General features: G+C 46.6%; 1 protein-coding gene across 1 annotated transcript; it reads left to right on the top strand.

Moving 5' to 3' along the window:
* Positions 1-2,555: 2,555 nt before the first annotated feature.
* LOC125093951 (adenosine deaminase domain-containing protein 1-like) lies at positions 2,556-18,223 on the top strand. Its single transcript, XM_047719755.1, has 3 exons — positions 2,556-4,105; positions 17,413-17,530; positions 17,640-18,223. Exons 1-3 carry the CDS (start codon positions 2,615-2,617, stop codon positions 18,221-18,223), a joined length of 2,193 nt encoding a protein of 730 aa, XP_047575711.1. The 5' UTR covers positions 2,556-2,614.
* The last annotated feature ends 3,095 nt before the right edge of the window (positions 18,224-21,318 follow it).

Below are 21,318 nucleotides of genomic sequence, written 5' to 3'. Positions count from 1 at the left end.
GTCAGTTTTGATTCACCAAGAAAAACAGTAGAGTCAGGATACCTGGGCTGTGCTGCAGGGACCCCGCTGGAGCAGGTAGCTTCTTGGCTGTGGGTCTTAATGTCTCATCTGGAAAATGAGAAGACAAGGTTAGAATTTCTGGGTCTATCCACAGAAGTAGCCCAGCAGTCAAGTGAGAGGAATTACAGAAACAGAAGTCAGTCAGGTGGGCACGACCAGCCCTCACCTGATTCTCCATTTCCACCTCTCTCCTCGCCCCATTTCCAAGGACACGGTATGCTCAGCTCAGCACCACTCGTCGGGAAAACCAGCCGCTCTGCTCCTGCAGTTTGCTAGTTACTTATCCAGAACCAGGGCACAAAATGAACAACATATGATCTCAGAACGTGAGGGGCTTTGGGCTTGATTAAATAAATTAATTCTGTAATAGTTCATGGTTATAAAGTCCCATAAGCCCAAGGGATCTTACAGGAAGGAACAGTCATTGCTCTTTCTGTGTGGTGGGAGTGGGGGTCAGAGGCGGAGAAACTGGGAAATGTTTGCTGGGAGTTAACGCTTGATCTATGTCCTGAGAGATGAGTTGACATTTATGAGGCAGGCTCCGTGGTGAAGCTAGACCAGGAGAGAGGAAGACCATGGGCAAAGATCAGTGTGAATTTGGGAAATCACAAGTATGTCCTTTGGCTAAGGCACAGGAAAAAGGAAATATTACAGGATATATAGAATCAGATCTTGGATGGTTGAGTTTGTCCTGTAAGCAAAGAGAAGATGTTGAAGGATTTCAAACCAGAAGATGACATTGTCAGATGAGCAATTTAGAAATAACTTGGTGGTAGTACATAAGATGGATTTGGGAAGCCCAGGTAAAGGACTGTGACCACCAGAAACTTCTTTTTAAAGTGGGAAAGTGGGGGCGCCTGGATGGCTCAGTGGGTTAAAGCCTCTGCCTTTGGCTCAGGTCATGATCCCAGGACTCTGGGATCAAGTCCCGCATTGGGCTCTCTGCTCAGCAGGGAGCCTGCTTCCTCCTCTCTCTCTCTCTCTCTCTCTGCCTGCCTCTCTGCCTACTTGTGATCTGTGTCTGTCAAATAAACAAAAATCTTTAAATAAAAAAAAAATTAAAAAAAATAAAGTGGGAAAGTGAAGATGGGGATTCTCCCCCTCGTCTCTCAGGAACTCCCTAAAAGTGAAGAAAGAGAGAAAGATAGAAAGAAGAAATAAAGATGGGAAAGGTGTAAACTTCATTATCTGTACAAGTAGTAGATATCTACTACTCCAGAATAGGATAAATAAGAAGGAAGTGTCATCACATTCATGGCATGGCCGGGTGGGAGGGAGACAAGAAGGGCTACCTGTGTGAGAGGGTCCCAGGCAACGCTGCCAGAGCAGAGTTGTGCAAAATCATGCCTTCACCCTAAAGGACAAACCAACAGTGCCTTATCTGAGACAGTGGGATCAGGTGAGTGAGTGGGTAGCAGGAGAGTCTCTGAGCCCAGATGGCACTGCATTTCTAGGAGTTGGAAGGACATACGGAAAAAGCAACCACACAAGAATCCGTAATCATAGGAAGCAGTCTGGTCACAAGGCAACAGTATTGAGTCTGGTTATGAGAAGGAAGATGGCACATGATATGTCACCCTGTTGATTAGCCATTAAAAGACTGTATTGATACTAAAATCCTGGGTCATCGGGAGGATTCCTAGCAGCCTGAAACCCACTTCTGTCTACTCACTCCCTACTAAAACTTCTTAAAAATAGATCATCCAGGGATATTTCACCTGGACAAAGAAGAGTCATCACCAAACAGAAACCAAATAGAATCTCTCCAAAGGTATTACCCAGAAACATGTTTCTAAGTGGTGGAGGAACAGGAGAAACAGTTGGTAGACTAGAAACCCCCAGCTGAAAATATTGCTGTGAAATGGGCAAAAATTCTGACCCAACGGAGTGCCTAAGTTCATGAAGATGACGAAGCAAGAGCTTGTTTTGAAACAGAGCTCAAACACCAGTCAGGGACACCTCAACTCAGAAAAGATATTTAGAGATAAGAAGAGATAAGATAGCTGAGCTTAAAGAGCCAGGTAGGAAGTGAAAGAAGGAAATACAACCACAACAGAATGGAGACACACAGGAGAGACTGAACGAACGGGTTTGGAGACAGAGCAGAGGACGAGGATAGGATGGAAAAGAGTGGGTAAAATGTAATGGCAATATATCAGAATTCCTGTGGGTGAGCAGAAGGAATGACAGTCATGTTAGACAAAAGAGAGTCACCATTCACAGAATTGGGTCTCTAAAATGTCATCGGGAAAGCTTTAACGATAAAAATTTTTTTTAAAGATTTTATTTATTTATTTGACAGGCAGAGACCACAAGTAGGCAGAGAGGCAGAGAGAGAGGGGGGAAGCAGGCTCCCTGCTGAGCAGAGAGCCTGATGCGGGGCTCGATCCCAGGACCCTGAGATCATGACCTGAGCGGAAGGCAGAGGCTTAACCCACTGAGCCACCCAGGCGCCCCAAAGATAAAATTTTAAAAAGGATTTTCAGGATAGCCCGAGGGGAACTGCGTGGGCGCGAGCACAGGGCCAGAAGCCCGGCGCGTAAACGGTGAGAAAATGTCTGGCAACAATGACTGGTTTCAGAGTTCCCGGGTCCCTAGCTTTGCTCAAATGCTGAAAAAGAACTTGCCAGCTCAGCCATCAACCCAGACGGTAACTACACCCACAGGATATTCTTCAGAAAGATACAGCCTGTCGAATATGGCTTCCAAGGTTACGCAAGTGACGGGTAATTTTCCAGAACCATTGCTTTCCAAAGGCCTTTCATCTATTTCAAATCCTGTCCTTCCTCCAAAAAAAATACCTAAAGAATTCGTAATGAAATACAGACGTGGAGAGATAAATCCTGTGTCAGCTTTGCACCAGTTTGCACAAATGCAGCGGGTTCACCTTGATCTTAAGGAAACTGTAACAACAGGTAACATTATGGGACCATATTTTGCTTTTTGTGCTGTGGTGGATGGTGTTCAATATAAGACTGGACTGGGACAAAATAAAAAGGAGTCTAGATCCAATGCAGCGAAATTAGCTCTTGATGAGCTTCTACAATTGGATGAACCTGAACCAAGAGTTTTAGAAACAGCAGGTCCTCCTCCTATCCCTGCAGAACCTGTTGTTTCACCAGAACCAGCATATGTCTCAAAAGTACATTATGAAGGAAGACATATTCAGTATGCAAAGATTTCACAAATTGTTAAAGAAACATTTAATCAACTAATTTCCAATCATTCAGAATATCTGAAATGTAGCAATTCATTGGCTGCTTTTATAATTGAAAGAGCTGGACAGCATGAAGTTGTAGCTGTTGGCACAGGTGAATACAATTACAGCCAGTGCATTAAGCCAAATGGAAGAGTGTTGCATGACACTCATGCTGTTGTTACAGCAAGAAGGTCTCTCCTTAGGTACTTTTATAGACAACTTCTACTCTTCTACAGCAAAAATCCTGCTATGATGGAAAAATCAATATTTTGTACAGAACCAGCTTCTAATCTACCCCCTCTGAAACAGATTATCAACATTTATCTCTATATGAACCAGTTGCCTAAAGGTTCAGCCCAGATTAAGTCACAATTGCGTCTTAATCCACATTCTATATCTGCGTTTGAAGCCAATGAAGAACTGAGTCTCCATGTGGCTGTTGAAGGCAAAATTTATCTGACTGTCTACTGTCCTGCAGATGTTGTTAATAGAGTAAGCAGTATGTCCTCAAGTGACAAATTGACAAGATGGGAAGTGCTTGGTGTACAGGGAGCATTGCTGAGTCACTTTATACAGCCAGTTTATATCAGCAGTATACTTGTTGGTGATGGGAATTGCAGTGATACTAGAGGTTTAGAAATTGCTATAAAGCAACGTGTTGATGATGCACTCACTTCAAAACTTCCAATGTTTTATTTGGTCAACAGACCTCATGTTAGTTTAGTACCTGCTGCATATCCACTTCAAACGAACTTGGAATATAAATCCCTGAGTCTGAATTGGGCTCAGGGGGACATTTCTTTGGAGATTGTGGATGGCCTAAGTGGAAAAATCACTGAAAGGTTAGCATTATTAATTTCTTTTAAAATCACATATTTAAGTAGGACACTTGTGATGAGCACTGGTTGTTGGATATAAGTGTTGAATCACTAAATTGTACACCTGAAACTAATATTACACTGTGTTGACTAACTGGAATTTAAATAAAAACTGAAAAAAAAAAAAAAAAAAAAAAGGATTTTCAGGTGTTAAGAAGACTCCAGTCTACAAAATTAAAGTGGATCCCAAGAAAATCTGGTACAAAACAATCAAGAACAAATTTTATCTTAAAATCTCCATAAAATTTCTGGATTTTTAGTGTAAAGAATCTTCAGAAGGCCAGGCAAGACAATCAAGTTGCTGATTCGATCAGGAAGGTCCCGTCGTGCACGAAGTAGCCTTCAATGCTAGAAGACAATGAGCAGTGCCAGCACAGCCCTCAAGAACAAGAAATGCGAGCCCATAAATTCTTCCACACCGACAACTGTCTCTTCATTATAAATGCGACGGTGTTTTTCAACACAAGGCCTGAAGGAGTATCGCTCCAGTGAGGAGGTCTGCTTGGGGAAGCATGTGGGGTACTGACTGCCAAGAATGATTTGCAGTAGGCTGCAGGTGTTGGGAGAGCATGTTGAGCTGGGAGCCTGGGTCTAAGAGGAGCATTCGGCGATGACAGGCCCAGAACCCATGCAAACATCACCGAGACAAAATGTGGGGTTCTACTAGCCGATGATGGCAAGAAAGGGGAGAAAATGCCACCTGACGTTCTCCCCCTCTGCTTCCATAGCTGGAAATCAGAAGAAATCATTTAAACATGAGAAATCAATGAACACATACTGAAGTAAAAGAAAAGTGATATTCTCAACTAAAAGTGGGTAGTAAAGGGGAGCGGTGGGGAGGGGAGTGAACTTTGTTAATTAGGCCACTGCACTATAGGGAACCAACAGAGAGAAAGGTCAACTGATTCCTTCAAAATTATAGTGGAAAAGATACTACTTATGATATCAGCACAGAAAATATTTAGAAGCTTAATAAAGGATGTGTAAGAAATAGGTGAATAAAACTTTTAAAATAAAGTGAGGACTAAAAGAAGATGTTAACAAATTCAAAGGGATACCACAGTCACAGACTGAGAAACCCCAAATCATCTGAAGTCAAATTTTCTTAAACCTGTCATCTATCTACCTAGCTTCCTATCTCAAACCCAACAAAGAAAACCCAAAAGATTTTTATTCATTAGGAAAACGGATTCATTCTGAGTAAATCCAAAATCTTCACACGTACAACTCTGACGTGGCTAGGCTCACCCTCTCAACTGCCTCATGGCTGCTCCCACCCCAGGGCCTTGGCACCACCCGCTGCCTAGAATGCCCCTCCCCCACAGATGGGCCCGGCCCCACGCTGCGGACCCTGTCTTACTGTGCTGTATTGCACTTAACAGCCTACAAACTCTCTGCATTTGTTTTCTAGAGTTGTCATAACAAAATACCACAGACCAGGTGCCTTAAACAGTAGGAATTTCTTTCTCACAGTTTGGGAAGTGAGAAATGCAAAATGAAGGTGTCGGTGTCCCAGGACTGGGTTCTCTTGCCGCTCTCTTTGTCTTGCAGATGGCTGCCTTTTCTCTGTGTCCTCCTCTGGCCTTCCCTCTGTGCAAGGTATCGCCTCCCACGTCCGCCATTCCATCAGTCAGACTGCGTCAGGCCCAGTCTCATGGCCTCATGTTAGCTGACTCGCCTCCTTAAAGGCCCAACTCCAAATGCAGCAACATTCTGAGGTCCTGGGGGTCAGGACTTTAACACATGCCTTCTGGGGACACCATTCATCCCATAACATTATTTTAGAATCCTGTCATCTATATATTTATTCCTATCTCTCTCTCTCCCCCCCACACTGTGTAAGCCCTGTGGTGACAGGAATTTTTGTCCTCTTTGTTCTCTGTTCTCTCCCCAGCGTTTAGAACTGTGTTTGGACTATAGAAGAAACTAGAAACTCAGTACGCATTTGTTGAAGGGATATATGATTCCTTTTTTCTTGACTCACCCACAGAGCTACCTAATGGTTAGATTTAAGGGTAAGTTATTGCCTTTGTGTTTACTTTCCTTATAATAAAAAACATCCTCTAAACGTTATTTTTAAAAGCCTCAGACCCCAATCTTTGGGGCTCAAAGTCACGTCATGCTTGCCACCAAACCAGCCCTCAAGCTCACTCTTGGATCTTTTCCGCTGTGTCTGGAAACCTGAGCCTTTCTCTACATCCCCCCCGTGAATCTCCAGAAATGGTAGGTCTGGCCCCATTCCCAGGGGCCAGGCTCCTGCTGCTGGATGTCCAAGAAACCAGATTCCAACTTTCTGGATTTCCTGCCTCCCGGGTTTCCAGAATTCTCCAAGGCAGTAAGGATCTGGGAAGACCCCCTTACTTTGCACAATGCTCCTGTTGGTGGTTGCCAGATACCAAATTCGGATCGTGACGCAGTGGAGGCAGGGTGCTTGATTGGACCTCCTGCCTGGGAGCTCCAGGGCCACACGTGACAATTAGCAGCTTCTCTCGCACCCCTGGGAAGCTGGGAGTCAAGCCCTGGGAGAAAGTGAAGCAGACGTATTGAAAATGGTTCTGTGAGCATCATCACAGCCCAACCAGAGCCCTCGATGCCCCCCAACACAACTCAGGGCTGGTCATGAGCCATTTTCCCCTTCAGGGTGCCACAGGTGTCCACGTCTATAAGGTTCCCCCATGTGGGCCATGCCCACGTTTGCATTCCCGTGTGGCCCACAGGCCTCCGGGCTCCCTCGTTGCCTTCTCCAGCCTTCCCTGGAGGGGAGCCTCTGCCTTGCACCTTGCAAGCCTGGGCAACGGCCTTTTACTTCTCTTCTGGGTCCTTCCTCTGAGGCCAAGCCTGAGTGGGAAGAGGGCAGGGTGTCCTTCCTTTCAGGACGCTGCAGAGGGTACAGCTGGCTCTCTCCAGAGCCCCCAAACTGGACTGAGTTCAGTGCATACGCCCTGGAGAAGGCAGCACTTTCCCGTAACAGAGAATTATGCTAAACACAAAACCAAACAAACCAGAAGATGCTGGCTGTTATGCCGAAGGCCAGAGTGGGGAGAGGATGGGCGACAGGAGAAAGGAGAGTCTCCTGGTCTCATCAGTTACACACGAGGGGGGTTTGACTTTCGGAAGCTGGGGGACCCCTCCTGGAAAACAAGTCTTCCCACCAGATAGACTCTGCACTTTCCGGAGCAAGATAATGCACTTAAATATATATATATCATGTATATTCATGCATATATTTACATATATTGTATATGATACCTATATTTTACGGACCGACAGATAGAAACAATGTGAGCAAAACCGAGCTGGTTTAAATGATAATTTGTCAGAAACAAATATGCCCAGTGCCTGGTTTATCCGGACTTGGTAATCTTGGTGTACTACCGACTAGTTTTATAGTCTTATCTGGGTTGTAACCATTTTTGTCCATTTTTCAGAGTACTAAGATGTTCTCCTCTTTTTCTTGCCCTTTGCTCTTTTATTTCTTTTGTTCTTCATTTCTTCCAGTCTTCCCTGTGCTAGCTGTAATGACAGCAATTTTTTAAGAAAGGACACAAACCAAGCATCCACACAGAAAATGCAACAGATAAATCATCACTGGTCCCCCAAACAGTAAAAATAGCAAGACGTCATTTTACTGAAATATAATAAATATGTACAGAAGAGGGTCCAGAAGAATATTCATGAAATAGTATAAGTAATATAAGTCGATACCGATCCTCTGGGAAGGGATGGGTTACACATGATTCTCAGGATTCTCTTGGAATCTGTATTTTCAGATTTTCTTCCTATGTTAAACGTGAATTGCTTTTGTGATAAGAAAAAAAAAAACAGGAGCCATAAAACAGCAAACAGGAAAAATGAAAAAAAGGATCTGGGCTAGATCTAGGATATGTTTAATATTTCAAACCCAGCTTGGTCCGCTTTGCCTATTCGGGCAGTATTTGCATAGATTTTTCAATTTTAAAAATTGGTAACCAAAAAAAAAAAAATTTTTTAAGTAGCCGATTCCTAGGACTTTTTATAAGTCAACTGGACATATAATGTATCCATCTCTGTAACATGATTTCCTAAGTCTCTTGCTGCTAGACATGAAGGCTGCTCGGGGGACAGGAGAAGCAGGAGAGTTGGGCTGTAGGGAAAGTGGGTGTGGGAAGGGACAGGAAGGAGGAGGGAGGCCTCCCAGTTCTTTGAAAGAAGCCGCACTCAAGCAAGGTTGCTCTGGGTGCCTACTGTGCTCTTCCCAAGTTGGTGACACCCTCCAGCTCCTGCTGGCATAATTACAGCCTGACACAGCCCGTGGTGAGGCTGAATGAGATCAGTCATCTAAAGTCGTCAACGAGGGCGCACGATGTGCTGAGCACTGGGTGTTATATGCAACTAACGGATCAGTGAACCCCACATCAAAAACTGATGATGTACTCTCTGTTGGCTAATCAAACTTAATAATAAATAAATAAATAAAAGAAAATAAATAAATAAAAAATAAAGTCGTCAGCACACTTCCTAGAACCCAAGGTTAAACAATGGCTATTGTGAGTCAGGGCAAAAACTGCCCTCTAGAACTATTCATTGTGACCCAAGTGCTATTTCAACCCACTGCTTCCTTTCCAGCACTTTGCCTTCGACACGTTAGCATCTCTTTCATTTTTTATTGTTGTTTACAATGATTCAGCCTAATTCTGGGGGTGGGGGGGAGGAAGGGGGTTCAAATGATTCATGCTTTTTTAAAAAATAAAAAAGGACAGAGAATAAGGAAAAAACGTAAGTGACGTGAAATCCCAGTTATAAGTTCAACATCCTTTCAGATGCGGAATGTCCTCACACATTTCCTCAGCGGTACCCGGAATGTGTGCTGATCACTACCTGCTTTATTCATTCAAGAGCCAGGCAAGGACAATTCTCTACGACAGCAGGTAAACATATGCACATGCATTTGGATACATTACCGTGTCTGTGGCTGCAAGAAATTGCACCCTCAGAATATATCATGATTTATTTAGGAAATCTCTTATAACACACATTTATATTGACTCCAACTTTCAACTGTTATGAGTACTAACATGATGAATATTTGGACATATTTGTTGTGAACTGTCCAGTTAACTCCTTTGGATGAATTTCTAGAATTGGTATTGCTAAGTCAAAAAGCATATATATTTTAAATCTGTATATATACTTTTTGACTTGGCAATACCAATTCTAGAAATTCATCCAAAGGATGTATTTAGTCAAATGTATATAGTCAAATGCTCCATGGGAAAATCTGTACTAACTCACAGTCCCACCAAGAGACCATTAACATTTCCCTTTCTCCATGTTTCCCCACTACCAAAACTAGGTCTTGCCAAATTTTTCCAACTTAGCCAGTCTGAATGTACAGAGATTGAAAATTTTTCTAAAAATCAAATATTTAAATTTCTGTGTGTGTGTGTGTGTGTGTGTGTGTGTGTGTGTGTGTGTAGCCACTTTCCATACACAGCAAAAGATCCCAGTCACAGTAGCAACTAAAACCTCAAAGCAAACTATGGTACCACGTGTAACCACAACAACGAAATCCATAAAATACCTAGAAAAATCATAAAATATGTTTGTATAAGTTAGGTGGAGAAAAGGATACGACTGTCTTCGGAGAATACAGAACACTTTCACGTCAGGTGTGCAATGTCCTCGATGTTAAAGAGACATTAGTATAAGCTGTCTATTCTCTGTGTGAACATAGAAATTTAATACAGTTCAATCAAAATCCTAATGAACTTGATAAAAAAGATTAAGTATCATTTCTTTTAGTTCACTGGGAACTATATAAACATCTGATCCAAGCTGGGAGCTGAAAAGGACTGAAAAGGAGAGTGATGAGATTTGCCCCGATATATTTTAAAAGAACAGCTACAGTAGAGAAGTTAAACAGTGAGGAACAGTGCGGAAAGAGGCACATTAGTTCAACTAAAAGGAATAGAAATCAAACCGTGTAGGTGAAAATTTAGCATTTTAAAGGAAGGGGGTAATTTCAGACATGATAATCACTAGTTTAAGGAAACAGACAAAGAAAAACAAAACATGATCTCCAATGCATTCCTTATATCAAAATATACTCTATCACAGAGGTTCACATGTAAAGATGAAATCAATTAAAATACAATTGTGATTTTGATATGAGATAGAATGTTCTAAGAATATCATAAGTATCAGGAACCACAGAAACAGAGAATTTGGACAACGTGCAATTTCAAAAACTCCTTTAGAGCACAGTTAAGCAAATTTTAAGCACCTAAAGCAAATGATTTCTATAAGCATGGTATGAAGAAGGAAACAGAAAAATATGCAGAATGGACATAAGTACTCAGAAAGGCAAGTGCTTTCTCGTGAGCCTGTTTTTATAGGGACACAGAACCCTATGCATCAATAGAACAATAATGCATAATCACAATGAATTGCTTAACTGTGCGAGAAAAAGTTGAATTAGCATAGTGGGTGGTCTATTTAAGAAGAGATTGACATGAACTGTAACCCACCCAGGAGTTTTCCATACTAAAATGTTTCCAATAACTCTTTGAAACTTAATTCTTAAGGACAGACTTTCATCTACCCCAAAATCCTTGACATCCTGAATGATTGGATCCCCTAAGGTTTTTGGAAAGCCCAAACAAACACAAACAGTGAATCAACCAAGAGCAGAGACAATAGCTCTTTTTTCTATTGTACCATTCTTAGTGTGACCCAGAGTCTGGTATTTCAGCAAAGATGTGTCTCTGAAGTTAGGTGAATTTTTCTGGACTTCCCAAGCCCCAAGTCAATATCTAGAGCCCACGCTAGACTTCTGTTAGCAAGCGTTGCTTATGGTCCTGTCATAAGGTAAAGTGACGAGTGTCATTTCCACAATGTAGGACATCTGCACCAGCCTCGCCACCTGCAGGGTCAATAGCCAGCATGCCACTGTAATACATGTCTGGTGAGCCCTGCTTTTATGTTTAGATCGAAATAAGACTCCCAGAAGCTGGCTCAGCCCTTCCACCTGGGAGACTGTGAGCAGGATGGTGTTGGCAAGAGCGTCGGAGCTGGAGTCAGAAGACCTCAAAAGTCGCTTAAAAATGATGCCTCGTGCTCCATGGCTGCCATCTGGTTGCCCGACTGTGGTAAGAATGTCCCTGCCATTATCTCTTTTGATCCTCAAAGATCCTGTGAAGGACCCATCACTATCCCTCTTTTGAGAATTTGGAAACAGAGAAACAGAAAGGCTAAGTGGCTTGTCTGGGGTCTCAGAGTTAGTCCATGGCAGAGCCAGACTTCACACGCCCAGTGCTGGGATTCTGACCGTGTCACTCACCTGCCTGCTTCCCATAATACACCTGGCAGGTCAGTCCCCTTCTCTGAGCCTCAGTAGGGTTATGGGATAACCCCTGAGGTCTTCTCAAACCCCCATGAGTAGGTTCATGCTCTGCTCTGGCGACTTCTCTCAGAGGTCTTGGGGATGGGGGGCAGAAAGCCCGGAAGGGTCAGGGAGAATTTCCCCCCACTGCCCGCCTACATGGAGTTTAGATGCAAACAAGACTGTTCCAATCCAAACAGGGACAAATCCCTCTAGTCGCTGCTATATCTTCCCTTGGAGACAGAAGGAGGCTACGGCACAAAGAAGCAGGCTGGGAAAAACTGGGAAAAGTGCCTGCCTTCCGCCTTGCAGTCAGTCTGTGGACAATCCGGGTTCGGACTCCGTCTCACCCAGAAGACTAATTTTCGGAGGATTCTCGGAATTAGGGTGCTGCCCTTGGTCTGCCTAGATGAGAGAGTTCCGGCAAGATGTTAGTATGTGTTTCCCCTGGGCAGGGACAGATGACAACCACCGAGGACTTCTAACCGCCTGCCAAAGCTTCCCCAGGCTCCACAGTGCCTTTGAATGTGAAATTCTTAACCCCAAAGTCCACACAAGGCATTCAGGCACTGATTAAATAACATCAAATGTTCCTCTTCTGTAACATGTCTCATTCCCTGAAGAATCTTTCAAATGTTGGGTGCTAAAGACTGTCCACTTCGGAATGACCTCCACATTTACACCTTCCGCTCCAGCCAGCCCCGACTCAAGCACATCTTTTCTGGATGCAGTCCACAGAATCTCACCCTTCATGTCCAAACTAAAGTCGTGACCCTGCGTCCCTGCAGCCTGCCCCTCCTCTAGGGGGCGCATCTCAGAACATGAAGCCACGGCTCCCATAGTTGGGTGCAACCAGGAACATTTCTCTAATTCCTCTCATCCCACGATCTCTGTCGGCAAATGCTGTTGCCTCTCCCTTCAAAATAAACTCCGAACTGGACCTCCTGTCGCCACCGTCATTTCTCACCCAGCTGTGTCATAATTACCGTGACTGCTCTCCCATCTGAGTCTTGGGGTCACTGCTGTCCCGTTTCCCACTCAGCAGGCACAGAGACGTATGTCACTTCCTTCTCAAAATGCTGAAAAGGTTTCCCATCCCACTTAAAATCTCAAGTACTTATCACGATCTGCAGGGACTGTGGACTGGCTCATAATTACCTCTGTCTTCACCTCCCACTGCTCTGCCTCAAGGACTCTGTTCCCACCACACCCAGGCTGCCCAGCTTTCCCGGAGGAGACTCTTAGGGGCTACACCGTGTTCCTCCCAAATTCCTATGTTAAACTCCTAGCCCCCAGTACTTCATAATGTGGCTACTGAGAGTCTTTGAAAAGGGAATTAAGTTAAAATGAGGCCATTGGGGTGGGTGATGATCCAATATGACTAGGGTCCTTCTAGGAGGAGATTAAGACACTGACCCATTCTGAAGGATGAGCATTTGAAGATTCAGGGGGAAGACAGTTGTCTACAAGCCAAGGATAGAGGCCAGGATAGATCCTTCCCTCAATGGCCTCAGAAGGAAACAACCCTGCCAATACCATGATCCCAGACTTCCACCAGAACTTCAAGAAAATAAAGTTCTGGTTTTTAAGACCCCTCGGTCTCTGGGACTGTGTTACATGGTTCTGCCAGCTAATCCAAAAGTCATCACTCAGGGACCCAGCACTCAGCTCAGAGCCCTGGCCCTGGCTTTGGACAAGAGCAAATTCCTCAGCAAGAGTCTGTAGTCCGACAGTGTGTGTGACATGAAGGGGTGGTGCTGTTTAAAGGTGCCTCCTTTCCAGGTCTCATGAAGCATGTCAACACCACCTCCACAGTCTCTCCTGAAAATCCTTGCAGGGAAGGCTGCCTTGTCTCCATCCTTCCTACCCCACAAATGCTTTTTGTAAGTTCTATAGTGAGAGACAAACATTATTTAAGTCTTTGATCCAGAGACAGCCCTGAGCTGTGCCACAGAGCACCACGGTTCTCACAAGACAAACTTCCAAACCATGTGGTAGAGTCAGTCCCTTACAGATGGGGAGGCTGGGACAGATCCTGAAACTATGGGGAGAGAAGATGACCAGGAAGCAGCCATGGCTTGAACGTGGAGGTGAGAGAAAGAATGGCATTGATGGTGACCCTGTCTAGGCAGTGGTCATGCCAGCATCTGCCTGGGGCTTCAGGGAGGCAGGAGGTTTTGGAGGTAAGAGGCTGGTTCAGGTCTGGGCATGCTGTGAGAGCAGCCTGTGGACAAGGTATAAAACACTGGTAGTGTTGGAAAGAAGGGCCTGGGACTCTGCTGATGGGACAGGGCTTCGCTGGAGTTCCTGGACCACACTGGGTACTGAAATGTACATATGTCATGCTGCGGGATGAAGACTCCTGTCCTTGGCCACCTGTGCCCAGTGGCTTCCCCCTAGATGTTCCCTCTCCCAACCTGCCAGCTAGCTATTCATTTCGCAAGGAGTTTTCTGCGTGCTGACTTAAATTCATGGGACTCTAAGTGCCCTGTGCATGCACACCCAGCATTCAGTGTCCTGTCGCTCTGTTTCTTTCCTTCAGGACCCTCGGCGTGCATCTGGAACAGTCCTGTTTATGTAGCTCCTTGCTTACGGTCTTTCTTCCACAGGCTCCAAGTTCCCTGAGGACAGGGGCTGGGGTTCTAGCTGTGCTGCTCTACCTGAGCACAGGGCCATCTGGGTGGCTCAGTCGGTTACACATCGGCTCTGATCATGATCCCAACGTCCTAGGATCCTACCCCCACTGCGTCGGGCTCCCTGCTGAGCAGGGAGCCTGCTTCTCCCGGCTCCCTCTGCCCCTACCCTGGCTCGTGCTCTCTCACTCTCTCTCAAATCAGTCAATAAAATCTTAAATAAATAAATAAATAAATAAAATAAAATTGCAAGCACAGATGAGTCATTCTGTGTGAGGAGCCCCAATCCTACAGCACAGCAGGGCAGATAGCCCCATTCTGGGCTCAGAGCCCAGCTCCTAGCACGTCATTCCCTGTGCAAGCTTGAACAGATCGCTTCATCTCGGTGCCTCTGTTGCCATCCTTGTAACAGGGCATAAAAAATAGTACCTCGTTACTATTAACAATAGTGCCAAATTAAGCCACACCTGCAGGTGCTAGGAGGGGCAGAGTGCTGTGTGCGTGTCTGCCACCCTCATCCCTACGTTATACCATCATTGCTCCTTCCTCCGGTTGTGTGGGTCGGACCCTGAGCTCCTCCCAGCATGTGTAAATCCCACAAAATCCCATTGCTGGTTTTTTTTTTGTTTTTTGTTTGTTTGTTTGTTTTTAAAGATTTTATTTATTTATTTGTCAGAGACAGAGGGAGAGAGAGTGATCGAGCACAGGCAGACAGAGAGGCAGGCAGAGGCAGAGGGAGAAGCAGGCTCCCTGCCGAGCAAGGAGCCCAATGTGGGACTCGATCCCAGGAGGCTGGGATCATGACCTGAGCTGAAGGCAGCCGCTTAACCAACTGAGCCACCCAGGCGTCCCTCCCATTGCTGTTTTAACCAGAATTCGACTACTCACTCTTCTGTGGTTTTCTCTGCTCCGTCTGCCTTTAGGAGCTGAATGGGACTAGCCCGTTTCTGCTGCTCCTCCTGGAAGTCTCAGAGACAAGCCTCAGCCCACTGAAAGGGAGCCCCAGGGGACACCCGCTCTCATACTCGTTCTGCAGAGGGCTTTCCTCTGCTGTGATCTCGGCCACGGCCACAGCCCTCATCCTGCTGCTCCCTGGAGCAGACGGTCCACAAGCCACAGCCTTACCCTCGGCTCCAACCCTTCCGAAGCCAGAAAAGTGTTGGCAAATGAAGAGTCGCTTTATATCCGTGTTTTGTTTTTTTTTTTTAAAGATTTTATTTATTTATTTGACAGAGAGAGATCACAAGTAGACGGAGAGGCAGGCAGAGAGAGAGAGAGAGAGGGAAGCAGGCTCCCTGCTGAGCAGAGAGCCCGATGCGGGACTCGATCCCAGGACCCTGAGATCATGACCTGAGCCGAAGGCAGTGGCTTAACCCACTGAGCCACCCAGGCGCCCCTATATCCGTGTTTTAAAATGTAGGTTTTCCTATTATGCAGACCTGGTAAGACCAACAGATCAGGAGATGACTGCCACTGTAAACATAATTTATTAGTCACAGTTCTCAAAGGGAGGGGCCCACACCGTGCCATGAGGGGTCCCGTGGGTCAGTCAGGACGCAGAGGGACCGAGGGAAGAGCACGACAAAAGACTTCATGGCACTTTCTACAGGAGGGAACGGGGGAGGCAAGGGAAGCGCGTTTCGGATTGGGGCAGCCTGGGGGCTGCTCCTTGTTGCCTGCACTGGCCCTGGGGTGATGAGGGCAGGTGGAAGGTAGCCCAGAGCCTGAGAGCCCCATAGAAGAGGTGGTCCGGGTGTGGGCTGGTGTCAGTTGGCACGTGAAAGCACTGGAGTAGTTAACTATCTCCAGGAATCCGCTAACTCGGGGAGGTACAGGTCCTCCAGGGTCAGCCAGGCCCCAGGTGCCAGAGCCCCAGAACACAGGAACTGGAAAGCATGGTTTTCACTGCCCTGAGTGTGATGTGGAAAGCACAGTCCTTCCTCTGCGTAAGAGCGGGAGATCACCCGCCTTCTTCGGCTGCTCGCCTGCCTCGTGGGCCAGCACAGCCACCCTCCCTTTTCAGACCCCGTCTTTCGGGTGCACAAAAACCCCTGACTTCTGTGTGCCATCCAGGCCTCGCCTCGGACACCCCCGCTCCCCTCCAGAGAGGCCACACCTGATCTGAGCCCAGTAAATGATTAAGCCCTTCTTTGTTCTGTGTTGACTCTGAGCCAGTTTCAAGGAAGTGTATCAAGGCCCTGCTTTGGGGCAAGCACAAGGTCGCTCACTGGCACCTTCCTCCTCACCCTTGGGAGTACCAGGACACAAGGCTCAAGCCTCAAGGAGATCTGATGCCCATGGCGACACTGAAGGTCGTGGGGAAATACTACTTAAAAATGAGCCATGACAGAAAGCGATGGGAGTTCCTGGCTCAGAATGATTGGTATTAAAACACAGAACAGGGGCGCCTGGGTGGCTCAGTGGGTTAAGCCGCTGCCTTCGGCTCAGGTCATGATCCCAGGTCCTGGGTTCGAGCCCCACATCGGGCTTTCTGCTCAGCAGGGAGCCTGCTTCCTCCTCTCTCTCTGCCTGCCTCTCTGCCTGCTTGTGATTTCTGTCAAATAAATAAATAAAATCTTTAAAAAAAAAAAAAACACAGAACAAGGGGCGCCTGGGTGGCTCAGTGGGTTAAGCCGCTGCCTTCGGCTCAGGTCATGATCCCAGAGTCCTGGGATCGAGTCCCACATCGGGCTCTCTGCTCAGCAGGGAGCCTGCTTCCCTCTCTCTCTCTCTCTCTGCCTTCCTCTCCGTCTACTTGTGATCTCTCTCTCTGTCAAATAAATAAATAAAATCTTAAAAAAAAAAAAAACAAAAACAAAAACACAGAACAAGCCTACAGGGATACAAAGCCTGGGGTCGTTGCCCTGCTAGGAGCTTGCCCTGACCTCACGGCCAGATCATGACCAGAGTTCTTCCAGGCGGGGAATGAGCCGAGAGGATCAGAGAGGATCAGAGAGGAAGCAGGGCAACTTAGGGGCTCCGCAGAGACGTCCTGAGTCTTGACGGCGACGTGGGTTACACAGATGACCACATTCGTCAAAACTCATCCAGCTGAACACTCGGGATCTGTGCTTTTCGTGTCACACAAATTCTGCTTCAGTTAGAAGCTGTCAAACGCCAAGTATAAGCTTTGTCAAAATCCCATTATGTCTAGAAATTAAAAATGAATAAGTGATTCTGGCAGGTCCAGAATCACTTGTATTTGACTCCCGGCCGAATTCTCTGGAGAACTGACTGACTTTCTGACGTGCCCTGCGGAGGCCAGGGCTCTTGGTGCTTCAGCCGCAGGACTCTTCAAAGCTCTCGGCACCTTTGCCTGGGACGCCGGCTGGCTCTGGCCTGGGGTCAGCGGCGGAGCCCCGGGTCTGGGGAGGCCCCCGGGGGAGCTCCCAGACCACAGGTGCGCGCTGAGAATCGGAGAAGTGGCGTCGGGTCCACGCTCCCCTCCCCGCGCAGAGACACAGCTGGCTGCGGGTGACAACCACGAGTCTGACCCCCCACCCCCACAGCCCCGACGGACGCGGTGGGGGGCGGAGGTCACGTGGACGACAGCGGCTGCAGTAGCCCCAGCAGGGAAGCGGGTCTTAGGACACCCACGTTTCTCCTGAGCCCCGAGGCGGCTGCCCGGACGCAGGTGCGTTCTCTCCGTCCCGGCTCCTGCCGAGCGGCGGCGCCGCCCCGCCCCCCGCCCCCAGACGGCGAGCCGCCTCTGCGCCGACGGTTTGTGCGGGAGCCCCGGACAGTAAGCAGCCACCGAACGCCCGCTGCGAGGCGGGATGCGGTCCCAGCGATCGGTGATGTGGACACAGCGCTCCGCCGCTGGAGCCACACTCTCCCGTGCGTCCTGTCGCTTCCTTCTCAACACGAACCCCTGGGGGAAATACAGCCCCGGGCGCGCGCTTCTGAGGGGACCACAGAGAGGGTCAATCAGGTCTCTGGGAAGCCGGCTGCCGGCGCTGTGGGGTTCCTCTCGCTTCCTGCACACACTCCTTCTCCGAGCACCTACCCCCACCGAAGGCGGGAGCGCATGGGGGGACGCAGGCTGTGCGCTAACTGCCGTATCCCGGTTCTCTACCTGCTCCGTGCTCCCTGACCACTGTGCACCCACTCTCAGTCCCGGGACCAGACGGGCCAAGGGGAGGGAGGGCAGGGAGAGGACGGAGGGAGGAAGAAGCAAGAGCAAGGAAAACCTGCCTTGCAGCGCGGACCCCGCTGCCCGTGATACCGCACTGAGCGAGTAAGAGGGGCGCCTGGACGCTGCGTCCGTTGAGCGTCCAACTCTTGGTCTCAGCTCAGGGTTGTGAGTTCAAGCCCCACGCTGGGGTCTGCACTGGCTGTGGAGCCTGCTTAGAACAATAAACAGGGACGCCTGGGTGGCTCAGTCGGTTAAACGTCTGCCTTCCACTCAGGTCACGACCTCAGGGTCCTGGGATGGAGTCCCACATCCCGCTCCTTGCTCAGCGGGGAGACTTCTCCCTCTGCCTCTGCCTCCTCCCCCTGCTTGTTCTCCTTTTCTCTCAAATAAATAAATAAAATCTTTAAAAAAGTAAATAAATGAAATAAAATCATAAGAAAACCTGAAGGATTCTTCAAGGGATCTTCAGTATGGACTAAAATAGCGATGGTCAACCGGGAAGGTTTGTATGAGAGTGAGGGGAATTGCTTACCTAAGCATACTCAAGGTTGTAGTGTTATATATATTTGACAGATGGGGGGGGGGAACCACCTTTGTTTTTGTATTACAACCTTCAAGGAAGTCTGGACCAAATCCAGGCTAATGAAAATATGCAGCAAATTCAGTGATTTTCAAGAATCATTGGGTGGAAGAAGGGAGGATACAAGTGTGGGGTTTTCCTGTTTATCAAAAGGGACATGAGCTTTTATGGCTGCAGGAGAGAGAGAGGAAGGCCATCCCCTGGCCCAAGGGGTTTGGTGGGGGCAGTGTCGGCGCATCTCCCACCACCAGAGGGCGACAGCACGCCGCATGGCCAGACTCCTCTGCTGGGATAATTTACCTATGGAAATGGTTCCTTCTATGCACCATGCGGGGGATGCCAGGTGGTTTACCACTGCGCCCACTAAACTGAAAGCAATTTCAGAGAAAACAAAAGAATCCAAAATCCGAAGGGAACTTCAGCTGGAGAAAAAATGCTACCATACCTCTTGGCAACACCAAGACCATCCTGCTTGCCAACAGAACTGGGTCCTGCCCACCACCTCCCCTCTTGGCAACCACATCCTTCAGAGCAATGCTTCCCAGATGTTCCCTAATGAAAAATCCTTCTTTTGAGTGTGTGTGCCAATGCATCAATTAAAAAAAATACAAATTAGTCTTTTTATTATTAGAGTCAACAAACATAAAATTACATTTCAATAAGTATGTCTTTACATGTGCTGTAATACATGCAATAAATTATTACATGCATTACTATTATTATTACAATAAATATCATTTCAATAATCAGAACGAACATAACAGGAAAAAAAAGGAAAAGCATCTCTACACACACACACATTGTTTGTTGGAAGTGTGTTTAATAGGCATTGAACATAAACGACCATTGTTCTGTTTGTAATGTACTGTACTTTCTCAGTTGGGAGTAAACAGAAGTTATGAGTGACACAGTGATTACCCACAGTAAAGGCCTATAAATGCTGGAACACAGTCTTCCTCTGGGGTTAAAGTCTCCTTTTTGTTTGTTAATGTTTGCATTAATCTGACAATAGTTCTCCTGGCAGGAAATACTTCGATCTAAACTATTTCTTTTTTTTTTTTTTTTTTAAGATTTTATTTATTTGACAGAGAGAGATCACAAGTAGACAGAGAGGCAGGCAAAGAGAGAGAGAGAGAGGGAAGCAGGCTCCCTGCTGAGCAGAGAGCCCGATGCGGGACTCGATCCCAGGACCCTGAGATCATGACCTGAGCCGAAGGCAGCGGCTTAACCCACTGAGCCACCCAGGTGCCCCTAAACTATTTCTATGCTTTGTCTCAGTACACTGATTTTTTAAAAAGTCTCACAAAGGTATCTACAGGAATGAAAGCAGAAGTGTTAAAAATGAGCAAACCCTTCAACAAACAATTTTCTTTTTTAATGTTTGTGCGAAATGAAGATAGTTACTCTGTATTTTAAGATGTCTTCAACCCTTCCTCAGTTCCAGTAAGTAATGGTTTAATTTGAATTATCTTTCCAAGAAATATATAGATTCTGAACCTGTATTTCCTATGCACATGTCTTATTTGAAGGAATTTAACGTTGGAATGTTCCACCTACACCACAGGCTGTTTGGTGAAAACTTCCTACCACTGGGATGTTAATTTATGACAAACATCGTAAGCACCTGTAGAAGCTCGTTCTTCCAGGTGTTTAATTTTTGTCCTTTATTCTCATTGCTTGAAAGTATGTTTTTAAGATTTATTTATCTGAAAGAGAGAGAGAGCATGAGCAGGGAGAGGGACAGAGGGAGAGGGAGAGCACACTCCCTGCTGAGCAGGGGATCCCAGGACCCCAAGATTATGGCCTGAGCCACCTGGGCGCCCCATTGTCTGGAATTATTAAGATCATTAAAAAACACTGCCTTCACTGTGCAGAAGCTTTTTATTTTGGTGTAGGCCCAATTGTTTATTTTTGCTTTTGCTTCCCTTGCCTCAGGAGGCATATCCAGAAAAATACTGCTATGGCTGATGTCAGAAAAATCACTGCCCAGCTCTCGTCTCGGATTTTTATGGTTGCAGGTCTCACATTCAGGTCTTTAATTCATTTTTTAAAAAAGATTTTATTTATTTATTTGACAGACAGAGATCACAAGTAGGCAGAGAGGCAGGCAGAGAGAGAGGAGGAAGCAGGCTCCCTGCTGAGCAGAGATTTGGGGCTCTATCCCAGGACCCTGAGATCATGACCTGAGCGGAGGGCAGAGGCTTTAACCCACTGAGCCACCCAGGTGCCCCAGGTCTTTAATTCATTTTGAGCTTATTTTTGTGCATGGCGTAAGAAAGTGGTCCAGTTTCATTCTTTTGCATGTAGCTGCCCAGTTTTTGCAACATCATTTATTGAAGAGACTGTCTTTTTCCCACTGGATGTTCTCTTCTGCTTTGTCAAATATTAAGGAAACAATCAACAAAACTAAAAGGTAACCTACTGAACAGGAGAAGATATTTGCAAATGACAAGAAGGGTTAGTATCCAATTTT

This window comes from Lutra lutra, chromosome 2, assembly GCF_902655055.1.
Source record: "Lutra lutra chromosome 2, mLutLut1.2, whole genome shotgun sequence".
Taxonomy (NCBI): domain Eukaryota; kingdom Metazoa; phylum Chordata; class Mammalia; order Carnivora; family Mustelidae; genus Lutra; species Lutra lutra.
Note: the sequence above shows the minus strand (reverse complement) of the source record. Positions and strands in the feature narration are given on the sequence as shown.